Source organism: Vipera ursinii, assembly GCF_947247035.1.
Source record: "Vipera ursinii genome assembly, chromosome: Z".
Taxonomy (NCBI): domain Eukaryota; kingdom Metazoa; phylum Chordata; class Lepidosauria; order Squamata; family Viperidae; genus Vipera; species Vipera ursinii.
The window spans coordinates 98475357-98488424 of NC_139517.1; the positions used below are offsets into that span (position 1 = coordinate 98475357).

The 13068-nt window shown below is 37.0% G+C and overlaps 1 protein-coding gene across 1 annotated transcript in view; it reads left to right on the forward strand.

Moving 5' to 3' along the window:
* COL28A1 (collagen type XXVIII alpha 1 chain) overlaps positions 1-13068 on the forward strand; it is a gene marked incomplete at its 5' end in the record, with an annotated part of 87822 nt that overhangs the window by 38326 nt on the left and 36428 nt on the right. Inside the window, 7 exons of the mRNA XM_083377211.1 lie at positions 2320-2388; positions 5594-5662; positions 6347-6415; positions 8103-8171; positions 9921-9989; positions 10383-10454; positions 11790-11858. Of these exons, the coding sequence (XP_083233337.1) occupies positions 2320-2388; positions 5594-5662; positions 6347-6415; positions 8103-8171; positions 9921-9989; positions 10383-10454; positions 11790-11858 (486 nt within the window). The remainder of the gene's footprint in view (positions 1-2319; positions 2389-5593; positions 5663-6346; positions 6416-8102; positions 8172-9920; positions 9990-10382; positions 10455-11789; positions 11859-13068) is intronic.

Sequence of the window (13068 nt, forward strand, 5' to 3'; positions counted from 1 at the left end):
TTAAATCCTTTAAAACTAAAAAACCCATAAAAAACCTGGATATGCAATATTGAGTGAAATAAAAAAAATGAGAGGTTCCTATATTGTCTAGACTAGCAGTCCCCAACCTTTCGGGCTCCGCAGACTGGCAGTGGAACAGAGATGGGAGAGAGGGAATGGTTTCACAATCTAATCGTCTCCAAGTTTAAATAAAACTTCATCTGCCTGCCCACTGCTTGCACAATCTAATCCTGCATGGCCCGTTTCCAATGGCATCAGTCTACGGTCCAGCGGTTAGGACCCCTGGCCTAGACAATTGGGAGAGTATCTTAACTTCTATAGCAAGTCTCAATGGATCTCAAATTGTGACTTAAACATCAAAAATTAATGTTTATAATTTATAAATATGTATAATTTATTGGGACCCAGATTGTTGGGGGCAATATCCTAACACTGTAAACCATTTAGAAAGGGTTGTAAAGCACTATGAAATGGTATATAAGTCTAAGGGCTATTGCTATTGTGCTATGTTTGCAGAAAAAGAGACTGTCAAAAACAGCAGTTCATTGAAGACATAATAATATTTATACTTCTTTAAAACATGTTTCTACAATGTTGCTTTGCTACACTTACCAAGTTTGGAGATGGGATTAGCAAATTGTATAAATATGATTATGAGACAGAAGCTAAAACATTGTCAGAGAATGGATATGGACTTTGACAACCAAACAATATTGATTGATTTTCTGTGCCTTTACTAGGGCTAAAAGGCTGATATTGCATATATTGCAGCTCCGTAAAAATAAGTATATGGCTCCATTTATTCCATGGGTTGAAGACCTGATTGCACTTGCCTTTTATGAACAGATTGTCTATAGACATAGACTTTGTATAGACATGTATAATGAAATATGGGACTCATTTATGCAGAATACAGTATATTTTTTTAAAAAAAGATAGTTGTATAAATTATTAGAAATACTATTTACGTGTGTGTTTATTTGATTAATATTTGCATTAGACAAGTACATATAGAATTGTAACTGTTTATTGTTATAATGATGCTGTCAGGACCCACTCCAAACCACGTCTTAGGAAGACAAAAACTCTTGGAGTCAGTTCTAGTCCAAAAGGAATCTTTACTAGGACATGCTTGGTTGTGGGGATACAAGACAGGACTTAGTATTGTTTTACAAATTGAAATTTTATAAAGGGTACCCGGTTCAACCCCCCTTCCCTCAACCCCATTTGGTCAACCCCCATCCTTCTACTTCGTGTTATCACTTTCGTGGGGAAAATAAAAGAACTTTGAATCTTTATGGTTATTGCCTTCTTCCTCTCCAGAATTAAAAGAAAACACAAGCCAGATATCCCCCCAGTTCAAAAGGTTTCCTTGGTCTTTGAAATAACCTAAGGCAGGCTGAATCCACATATGCTCCTCCTTCCTCGGGAGATGGCAGAATCCATATGGGGGGATAATGTTTTAAACATACATTTATGAATGTGATATAAATGGATTCTGACATCTGCACAAGTATCGTAATTGGTTTTTTTTCTTTGTCATATTTCTTTCACTTTTTTGTTAAACACTTTTTATGTGTTATTTTTAAAAATAATAGTTCAAGTGTATTAATAATAATACATGTAGTGCTATAATGGTGAATGATGTGTTCTGTCTGGCAATCTTACAATAATTCACTTTGACGTGAAAATAGCAATTCTACTGTTTTCCCTTTTATCTTCAATGGGAATGACCAACTTGTTTGGTCTGGTAAGTGCATTTGGCATTTTGAGAACGTGTTCCAAAAACCTTGCCTAATAAATTGTGATACCAGATGGTTGATCAAATATGCAATCTTAAAGTTTTGAAATATCCAAAGACCAACTTTGATACTTCAAAACTTTGTTAATGCTTTATTATGATTCTATTCCATATTGATTGCGATTATTTTGGTATGCCTGATCTGAATCTTATGCTGATTTGTTCTTGGTGAAGATTTTTTAATGCTGGTATAGTATTGTTTTTATAGTATTAATTTAGTTTTAACTGATGGATACTATGGAAAAAACTCCGGTTGGGTAGCCTAAAAATGCCATTTATCAAAAAGACAATGAAAATAAACAGTATACTTGAAGTTAAGCTAATTCTATACTTTGCAGCAAAGGAATCTAAATTAATTAAAAATCAGTCTTCAGTGAGGGCTCTTTAGGGTCAGGAAAACACGGAGCACATGGGAATATTCCACAACATTGAGGAAGGCGGTCTATATAGAGAGAATAGTGTGTCCATGAGAGCTGTATCATCTGTTCACAAGATATATTTTTTTCTTCGAAATTCAGGGTCCGCGTGGTCCTGAGGGAATGCAGGGTGAAAGAGGTCCACCTGGTGAAGGACTCCCAGGACGGAAGGTAAATATTCTATCTAAAACAAAAAGACTTCCAACTAGACATAGTGATTATTTCTTGTTTGTTTTAATTATTTCCTTCTAGGGAATTTGTTCACAGGCAATGTCTTCTTGCCACTAGGTTTTTCAACTTTAAAACATTTCTTTGTCCCCTGAAATGCACGAAAACATGTTTCCTCCTTTTCATTTTCTAGACGGCATGGGTATGACAATTCTTCAGTCTTATGGAAGTTTTATTACATGTTGTAAACAGAAAAAAAATGAGTAAAGACAGAGGGCTTCCTGAGTAAAGACAGAGGTATGAAAATGATACATGGAAGAAGTAATTAGGGATAGGTTTTTCAGCTTTATGCATATTTTTAGAAATCAGTTCACCTATTTAAGTGAATAGTAAGGGGCTTAAACAGATAAAGGGAATTTTTTTGCAAGTAATGTATACTTAAATGATTGTATTCCATAAAACATAGTGATGACCAAAACCTCAACCTGAATGGCTCTAAAAAGTACTTAAAGTAGTTCAGGAGCTATGCTAAAATACTTTTTAAAGCGACCAGCCTGATGCCTACAAAGTTACACAATAGTGTGGAAATTCAGAGGAATGGGTTTTCTCATAGCAGATTTGTGGTATTATTTTTCCAATGTCTACCTTGCAATTTCTCAGTTTTCATCAACTGTGAAGAAGGCTTTTATTTTATTTTTTTATTTTAGTGTTTGAGGATTTCTCTTGGGCTGTTTTGTGCCTATTTTAATGTGGGAAAGGCAACAGAGAGTGCCACTCAGATGTTTCTTAGCTAAGGGTCAAGCAAGTCCAAATGGTGAGCATAATTGTGGATCAAAGCCCTAACCTTTTGTACATATGTCAGCATAGTAGATGTGTACAGGTCATCTATCTTCAGTTCAAACCATCATTCTGGACTCTCTTGGCCCACCCATTGCAAATGCACATGGAACTGCTACTGGTGTTGTTATTTTCTCTTGTATATCTATCTATTACTCTAAAACCTGTCTGGATCCCTAACCTTTCTATTCTAAAGAAGTTCAGAAGGCATGGTTTCCCCATATTGCTTTCTCTAAAATTTAATGGAAGCTAGGGAAACCGTAGGTCACTTGAGCTTTTACAATGAAAATACAGGATTCTGTAATTAAATAAGAATCCCCTACTGCTCTCTATCCATGCAGGTATCACTGATCTTCATAGGAAGAAAACAGACCAGCAAATTCATTCACATCATATTGAGTGACAATTGACAGGAAAAAATGTGTGTTTTCTGCATAGTAACATAACTAGTAATCATTTAAAGTCTTTTCCAGTGAGACCAGCAAACATTTCTATCCTGAGCATCCCTAGCTTTCTTATGTTTTCCCAGACTTTTTGTTTCATCCGACCTTGAATTTGAATGATGGGACCCAAGGAATGTTATAATGAATCTCCATGGACATTTAAGTTCTTATGGAGCATTTATGGAGCTTTTGGAAGTAAAATATGTGGAGCTACTAAGTAACAAAGAAGTTTAAAAATATAAAAACAATGATTTAATTGTGGGAATTAAAAGAATATTTATTTCCTCTTCCCACATGTATCCTGTACTGACCAATATACACTGGAAGATTCATGACCTCCTGCTGATTGAGATTACTCATTTGTTTTTCTACAGGCTTTTCCTGTCCAATTTACAATTTATTCATATTTAACTGAGGGAACTCTGATGACAAAATTTAGCAGGAATTAGATTGAAACCAATTCATTTTACTACATATGCATATGGGGGGTGAGGTTGTCACAGGGTGTGTGTGAACGCTTGAAAAAACACTATGATTTAAATCTTATATCTTGGGGGTCTGTGGCCATGGTCCATAAAGATATTTAAAGGGGAACCATGGTAAAGAAGTTGAGAACCATTGGTTTAAGTCATAAAACTGATTCACGGCTCAGTTTTGAAGATCACATAGGAGCCGTGACCAGGGGGGCTTTTGCCCAGGTTCGCCTGGTGTGCCAGTTGCGACCCTATCTGGACCGAGATGCCCTGCGCACAGTCACTCATGCGCTTGTGACCTCCCGTTTAGACTACTGCAACACTCTCTACATGGGGCTGCCCTTGAGGACCACTTGGAGGCTTCAGCTGGTGCAAAATGCAGCTGCATGAGTTGTGATGGGGGTTTCCCGTTACTCCCATGTAACACCTCTGCTCCGCGAGCTGCATTAGCTTCCGGTTGCCCTCTGGGTGAGATTCAAGGTGCTGGTGATTACCTATAAAGCCCTAAATGGCTTGGGTCCGGGATATCTGAGGGAACACCTGCTGCCGCCATCAAGTTCCCTTCGTCCTTTGCGCTCCCACAGGGAGGGCCTTCTCAGGGTGCTGCCGGTAAAAGAATGCCGGCGGATAACACGCAGGGGGAGGGCCTTCTCTGTGGGGGCGCCTGCCCTTTGGAACCAGCTGCCTGTGGAGCTTAGGACTGCCCCCGACCTTTGATCATTTTGCCGAGTCCTGAAGACCGGGCTCTTTGAGCTTTCTGGCCCAGGCTGAGTTTTAATTGGGGTTTTAATTGGGGTTTTATATTTTTAGGGATTTAATTTAATCTTTTAAAATTGTTCTTAATTTTTGTATCAATGTTTTATATACCCTGTAAGCTGCCCAGAGTCCTACGGGAAAGGGCAGTATATAAATTCAATAAAATTCAATTCAAATAAACTTTATACAGGTAGTCCTCAACTTACAACTGTTTAGTGACCATTCAAAGTTACAATGGCATTGAAAAATGTGACTTCTAACCATTTTTCCCAATTACGACCTTTGCAGCATCCTCATGATCATGTGATCAAAATTCAAATGTTTGGCAACTGGTTCATATTTATGCCTGTTGCAGTTTCCCAGGATCATGTGGACACCTTTGTGACCTTCTGACAAGCAAAATCAATGGGGAAGCTAGGCTCATGTAACAACCAGGCTACTAACTTATCAACTGCAGTAATTCACTTAACAACTGCGACAAGAAAAGTCATAAAATGGGGCAAAACTCACTTAACAAATGCCTCACTTAAAAACAGAAATTTTGGGTTCATTTGTGGTCATAAGTTGAGGACTACCTGTACCGAAGAGCTGGTCCTTGCTAGTCTGGCTGTTCAAAGGTAATTTAATCAACAATCCTTCTGTGGTAAATGTTAAGTACGGTCCTGAATCAACTCAGAAAATCTTAACAAATCTTTCCAGGGAGATAAAGGTTCTGAGGGACCTGCTGGACCAGTTGGAGCCCCGGGCCTATCCATCAAAGGAAATAAGGTACCCTATAGAATTAACTGTATAACCAGAATGCAATACTGCTGAACCACCAGCAGTGAATCTGCCACATGAAAAATGCCTGAAAAGAATTAAAGGAAAAGCAATAAATTCAAAGCAAAGAATAGAGAGAAGGTTTAAAGCAGAGGTGCCGGCCCATGGGCCAGATCCGTCATGCCGAAACCGGGACCACCCCATTGCCAGCAATGGAAAAAAAGTTGCGATACGTCGTGACACATCATGTTATGTTGCAAGTTTGACAACCCTGGTATAGAGAACAACTTATTAAGCTGTGAGGTTGCTTCGAGATAAAGTCAAGATGGTGGTCTCACATTGTAACTGATACTCTTTCACTTTTGCATATGCAACATACAGTGTTTTATGCACATACAAAAAGGCAAGATTTTTGATCATGTTGCCACAACTGCCATCTGGAATTTTCCTATGGATGTTGCAACATTAATTAAATGAGATAACTACAATATCACTGCTTTGTGACATATTCTCATTATTTTCCAAATTGTTCTTCTCTCGCTACTCTTTCCCACCCAGCACAGTTATGTTCCTTTTGAATACTTTGTAAGCTACTGCAATCAGAATGCACATGACTTTCAAATTTGAACCCAACGTCATGATGGTGATACTTCACAATTAAAGCAATAATTTATGGGAGCATTTTTCATGTAGGGTGAACAAGGGATGGAAGGAGTGCAGGGCCCAATGGGACCACCTGGAACTGGCATCCAAGGAAATCAGGTAACATCTCATTTGGTCCCATCACCTCACAATCCATCCTGCCCTAAATATTACAAAATTGTCTGTGGAAGGCACCTACAATGTGTGATCATGGACTACTTGCATATCTGCAGGTTAATTTATAATTCTAGGGTATTGATTTAAGTCACAGTGTCTTAAGAATTCCAAGCAAATTAGATTTGCCCAGCAGCTTTATAGACCCTTAATTTTGTACTGTTTCCCCCAAAAGAGGCAGGCTTAATGTTAAAGCAAAACCAATCAATATACAAGCTGCCTTATATCAAGTCAGACTCTTGGTCTATCTGCCTTTATATTGGTGACATAATTACCCAGAGTTTTCCCAGGGTTTCAGACTGCAGTTCTCCAAGCCTCCCAAAAGAAATCTGGGATTGATCCAGGGAAGCACTGTATGGAGAACTGGTATTTCATCACTGGGCTACAGCTCTGTCATTTTAAGAATGAAAACAATGTATCTTTTCATTAATAATTTCATTATTAAGAAATGTAACAATTTATATTTCTTGATATAATTTATAGCAAACATTGAGAACAGCTACAGGTATCATCAAAAGTAAACAAATTGATTTTGGATGTTTATTGAAGTGCAATGAATTATTCTAAAACTCTCAGGTCTATAGTTGAATAGGACCAGTCTAGTTTATGTGCTTTTATTCAATTAGCGTCAACTATATTTTTGTAACTTAATGTATGTCTGAGTTCATCTGCAAATCTAAATAAAATGCTTACAGTTTGTTCCTCATACAGAAAATTAAAATTTGTTTCTGTATATAAATGTGAATGATCTCTAAAATCAAGACGAACACTCTAACATTGGATTAGTGTTGATTTAAAAACTAGGAGAAGCTTACATCCATCAGTAGCTCTAAATCTGGATTACTTTAAAGAGCTCTCACAACCTAGTATCCTTTGGTTGTTTTGTAATGCAACCCTAGAATTCCAAGCCAACAAGGAATTTTAATTCATTATAAATCAAAGGTGGAATGCATGCGTTACATGTAGCAATTCCTAGGTTCAATTCTTGGTGTGTCAAGGTAGCAGTTAAGCTTAGATGTGACATAAGATGTGACATAAGCCGTGATGGTGCAGTGGCTACAATGCAGTATTGCAGGCTAACTGCCGACTGCCAGGAGTTTAATCCTGACCGGCTCAAGGTTGACTCAGCCTTCCATCCTTCTGAGGTTGGTAAAATGAGGATTGTCCCAGATTGTTGGGAGTAATATGCTGATTTTCTAAACTGCTTAGAGAGGGCTGCAAAGCACTATGAAGTGGTATATAAGTCTAAGTGCTATTGCTATGTGCTATAAAAGATGCCAATACAGTTATTTTATGGTCTAGAAGTAATATTCTTCAAATTATTTGGTTCCAGCACATTAATATTTATCCAGGAAAGTCTGATGCTGCTATAATAGCATAAAAACTGTGGATAGATATTATGAAATTCAAAAATATGTCATACTGTAATAGAAATTATGGGACAAAAGAAATGACGCATAGTTAATCTTCAACAATAAATAAAAGAATGTTTAAGCTTGCACTTTAAAGTACAGGTTACCAAATATTTGTGAGTCAATTTTCTTTCTTTATTATATGATGACTATCCATTCTGTCGATATAGTTGATACCTGAGCAAGGGCAAGTTTAGCCAATTGAAAAATTATATTTTCAGGGTATTCAAGGGCTAAAAGGTGCTCCTGGTATGAAAGGGTCACGAGGAATAGGACTGCCTGGACAAAAGGTATGTATGTATTAAATTTATAGGCTGATACAATCTGTTAGAACTCTGGTGCATTTACAAAATGCAACAATAAAAGCACAATAAATACACAGAATATATACTCAAAAGTAATGTCCAGAGAAAATCAACAATCAATTAAAAGATGAAAACATCCCATAAGGTGTCTATTGCCTGTTCTAATCAAGGGCCTGGGGATATGGCTAGGTTTTAAGGGCTCATTTCAAAAGGCCCAAAACGGACCCATGAAATAAATAAATATATTTTGCAATAAATAATTTCAGGCTAATGGTCAAAATGCAGTAGATACAATACAGTATACATAATTTGCAACTAGGAAGATTTCATGTGTCCATTATAATAATAAAGCATAAAAGTATTTTCTGTGATATGCATTTAATTCCACTACAACATAGATAATGACATGTCAGGGGATTATTACTGTGCTAACATATATTTAAACCATTTAAATCCCAACAATTTTCTATAATATAGTTGGTAATTAACAACATTAAGGAAAGCACAGAAGTATGAAAAATGATCCATATAACATCAGTAAAGATAGTTTAAAACATTCAAACAATAATTTGGTAAAAATATGAATATCAGATGCATGAATTGCATGAATTAGGGAATGCCTATCTGAAGTTAGCTATTACAGTTTGGAGGTAAAGGGTTTTTTTCACCCCCAATACATGTCTTGCCATCTAAATGATGTTAATGCCTCCAGCATGATGCTTATGATGCTAGGTTCTAGTCAGCTCCTGTGAGACATTTCTGCTGTTGTGGACCCATTTTTTTTTATTCTGTTCCCTGGCCATTATTTTCCAGGGCTACTTTAGGCCCACTTCTTTCTTTTATCAAAAAGGCATCTTTCTTGCCTCTCTTGTTAAAAATGGCAGAAAGATCAAGGGTTATCCGAAATATGTGTAGCAGAAGTATAGGTGGAGGAGACACTAAAGAGCTACTCCTCCATTTCCCTTTCCATATTCTCTGGTCACCTGATTCACCCTGATAGCTGGATTGCTTTACCATATGGAGTAATTAAAAGAAATTCCTCCCACTCATTGCATTCTCTCCAATTCTCATCATATCCATCTATCTCTTGTAATTCAGGCATTGGTTTAGAATCATACATGCAAAGACATGCAGGAAATGACTAGGCTGAGCCCAAGGAAGGGGTCAGACATATCATCAGTCTCGAATCCCTTCATGCCCACAAGAGATCTAAGTCCTACTCACCTTGAATTCATTGGTTCCTATCTACCACCAATTTGCTTTGACTGTTAGTAGTTCAGATTCTTATAGAGATCTTAAGCTTATAATAAACCTATTAAGCCTGATTTCCTGTGCTTGGTAGACAAGTGGAATAACTTGTGACCAGCTTTGATTATCTATCAAAACTTGTCTCCTCCTTAAAGCTCAACAGCTCGTAGATGTTTTCCTGTCGACCAGAAACCCACCCATCACTTTTCTACACTTCTGTCTTAGATATGTAGTGGCAACACCAAAATCTGGAGAGAACATTTTAGCAGAGCAATGAAGCAAGCCTTTATCTGAGTGAGAGGATACTTTCCCACATCTAGTAATGAGAGTTGAGACAGTTTAAACTTGAGAAGGCAACATGCAAAATGAAGGCTCTGTTCTTTATATGGGAAAAATGTGCATCTGTTTATGTCTATAAATAGATAATGTATGAATTATAAATTATTGGGAAATATTTATTCATTAATATTTTTTTATTTTTACAAGGGAGAATTGGGACCATCTGGACAAAAAGGAGATGTAGGACCGCCAGGAATTGGGCAGCCTGGACCTAAAGTGAGCCTGTTTTGCAATCATAAATCTAAAATTTAATTTTTGCTTAATGAAATGAAGACTTGAAACTTCCCTATGAGCTGTAATTCTGGAAACTGCATTATCCAAGGGGACAATTCTTTGAATGCAGTAGGAATATTTGTTACATCAGTTAATAATAGCACACAAATATTTCTCAATATTGGCAAAACACACAGTAGTGATGATTCAACATCTGACAATATCTAAGTTAATGGACTCACTTTCATTCAAGATAAAAGCAAAAGTTATTAACCAAATTTCACCTATTTAAAGAATTAGAATGGGAGTAATCAATCATCCTCCCCAAACAATGCAAATCTGTTAAACTTTTTTTTAAAAAAAAATCATTTAAAAAAATGATACTTTCTTTCAAAGGGAGACCCGGGAAGATCAGGATTTCCAGGAGAAAGTGGGAAACCAGGAATACAAGGCATACCAGGAAAAAAGGTAATTGATTTGTTTTTTTAATACAGTATATGCAGGGCTTTTTTTCTCATAGAACGCTCAGAACGGAGTTCCGGCACCTTTTTTGGATGGAACCTTGTAGGGTAGGCAAGGCGGGTTGTATGACATGTGTGAGTTCCGACACCTTTTTCGTTCACAAAAAAAGCACTGAGTATATATGGGTTTAAGACAAGGCTGCAGATCCATCAAGTGAATGAGGGAAAGGCATCCCTTCATGATCCTACGCCCCTATCATCATCATCATCATCATCATCAATCATCAATCATCATCATCATTATGTGTTTGAAGCAAGAAGAAGTTGGGAATCTACCATGCTTGTTCATGTGCAAGAGGAGTACTAAAGGAATAGGGAGGGGGTACATTTCTACTTGCTCCATTGATGACTTATGTCTGAAAGATCCTGCAGATCTGTTCCTAAAACAAAAAGTTTCAGTTAACACTTTTTTCTTCCCCAACAATTTTGCCCACTCATGCTGCCTTAGAGAGATCAAGTTCTAGTTGTATTTTTTTTAATCCACACTACCATATTATGTGTATTTATAATAATGAGAATATGGATGTGGTCCTGTAGATCAGCCATAGCATCCTGTGAGGGCCTTTTCACATTCCCTTTTTCTGTCAAAAATGTGTTGGGATATGAGCCAGTTATATGCAATTATAATGAGACCGTAGAGTTTGACCTATAAAGTACGGAACCAAGGATAACTGGAAAAGCTAAATGGCCGTGCATGTGGAAGACAGGAAGTTTATTGTTTATTGCTTATATCAACAGACCATTATATTACCTTTCTGAATAAAACTCTGATATTGGAAATCAGCCTGACTTAGAGAAAAGAACCAAGAACAGTGGCTAGAGTGGAATGCCGGTTGAGGCTTCAGCATTCTTACCACTTGCTTGCATGCCCTTTTGACTCCTTGCACCACCTGGACATCACGCCACACTTGCACATGAGTGGGATGGATCCAGTATAAAAGACGCCAATGAGCTGCTTTTTTAAAATATAATTTGGGCCTTAAGCAATAAAGAGCACTCTATTCTCTATGCTGTCACAAATTTATACTAAGAAGAATAAACTGTTATGAATATATTTAGGTCACTTAAATCTCACACCTCCATTCCCATATTCTTTTTTTAAAAAAATAGAGTGAATACTTTAGACACTTGCACTTTTTATATTTTGAATTATTATCTTAAAGTTACTGATTTTTTCATATTTTAGTTTGTTGTTTCAGATGTGTTTTGTTTGTTTTGGATATAATACAGTATATATTTATAGTGCTGAGTGGAATTAATACCTTAATTTTGTTGATAATAGGGAGAACAAGGACTGTCTGGTCCAAGAGGCCCAGAGGGCATTCCAGGGAAAGGGGACTTGGGTCCAAAGGTATGATTTTATTTATTTATTTTATAATTATGTAGTAGAGCAGAACAAGGGACATGGTGGCTCAGTGGGTTAGGACACTGAGCTTGTTGATCAGAAGGTTGGCAGTTTGGTGAGTCGAATCCCAAGTGCCGCGTAACAGAGTGAGCGCCTGTTACTCGTCCCAGTTTCTGCCAACCTAGCAGTTCGAAAGCATGTAAAAATGCAAGTAGAAAAATAGGGACCACTACGGTGGGAAGGTAACAGCGTTCTGTGCACCTTTGGAGTCTAGTCATGCCGGTCACATGACCACAGAGACGTCCTCAGACAAGTGCTGGCTCTTCGGCTTTGAAATGGAGATGAGCACCAGCCCCTAGAGTTGGAAATGACTAGCACGCATGTGTAGGGGAACCTTTACCTTTACTTTACTAGAGCAGAGAAGTAAAAATTCTTGAAGAATTAATCTATATACAATAGTATATTTTTATCAAAGATGATGCTTTTTCAAATATGCTTCCAGGTTTAAATATTTTCAACATAGATCATATAAAAAAACTTGTGGACAAAAATTGCAATCATTGCATTTGAATTGAGATGACAGAGAAAAAGTGCTGTCATTTAAAAGAATCTCCAAGTTGTAGCTCAGATATGACTTGCTGAATTTTTTCCATATCTGTTAGACTTGGAGAGAAAGAAAAATCCTTTTTATTGATTTTCTTACAAGGCCTTTTCAAGATAATTATAATGTAGAGTATCTTCTGAGGGATAGGATTATTCTGTGCAAACCTTAGTTGCCAAAAATTATGACCACAGGTCACAAATTTAATTCAAAAGCTAAGGAAGCCATATTGTGCATGAAAAAAAATCTACCAAATATCTGTCATACTTCATTTGCCACAACTTGAGTTCATTGATTCTATAACAAGCAGACTATTAAGCAAGGGGATAGTAATAAAGTTGCTGAGCCATGATCTTAAAAATAAATGGAAAAAAGTGATGGCAAACAACTTCCGTATTACTATTAATGCCCATAAAAGTACCAAGAGTCAAGCTGAATGTATAGCAGATTTTACTGTATTTCTTGTTTTATATGTTGAACTACATGAAGAAAGAAGAGATTTAAATGTATTAGGTTTTCTTAGATTCTATGCAGGCTTCAGGTGCAGGGCAAAGAAGCAATATCTTGAAACAGATTTATGAAACTAGCAAAATAGTTTGCTTAAGAAGTTGGGCC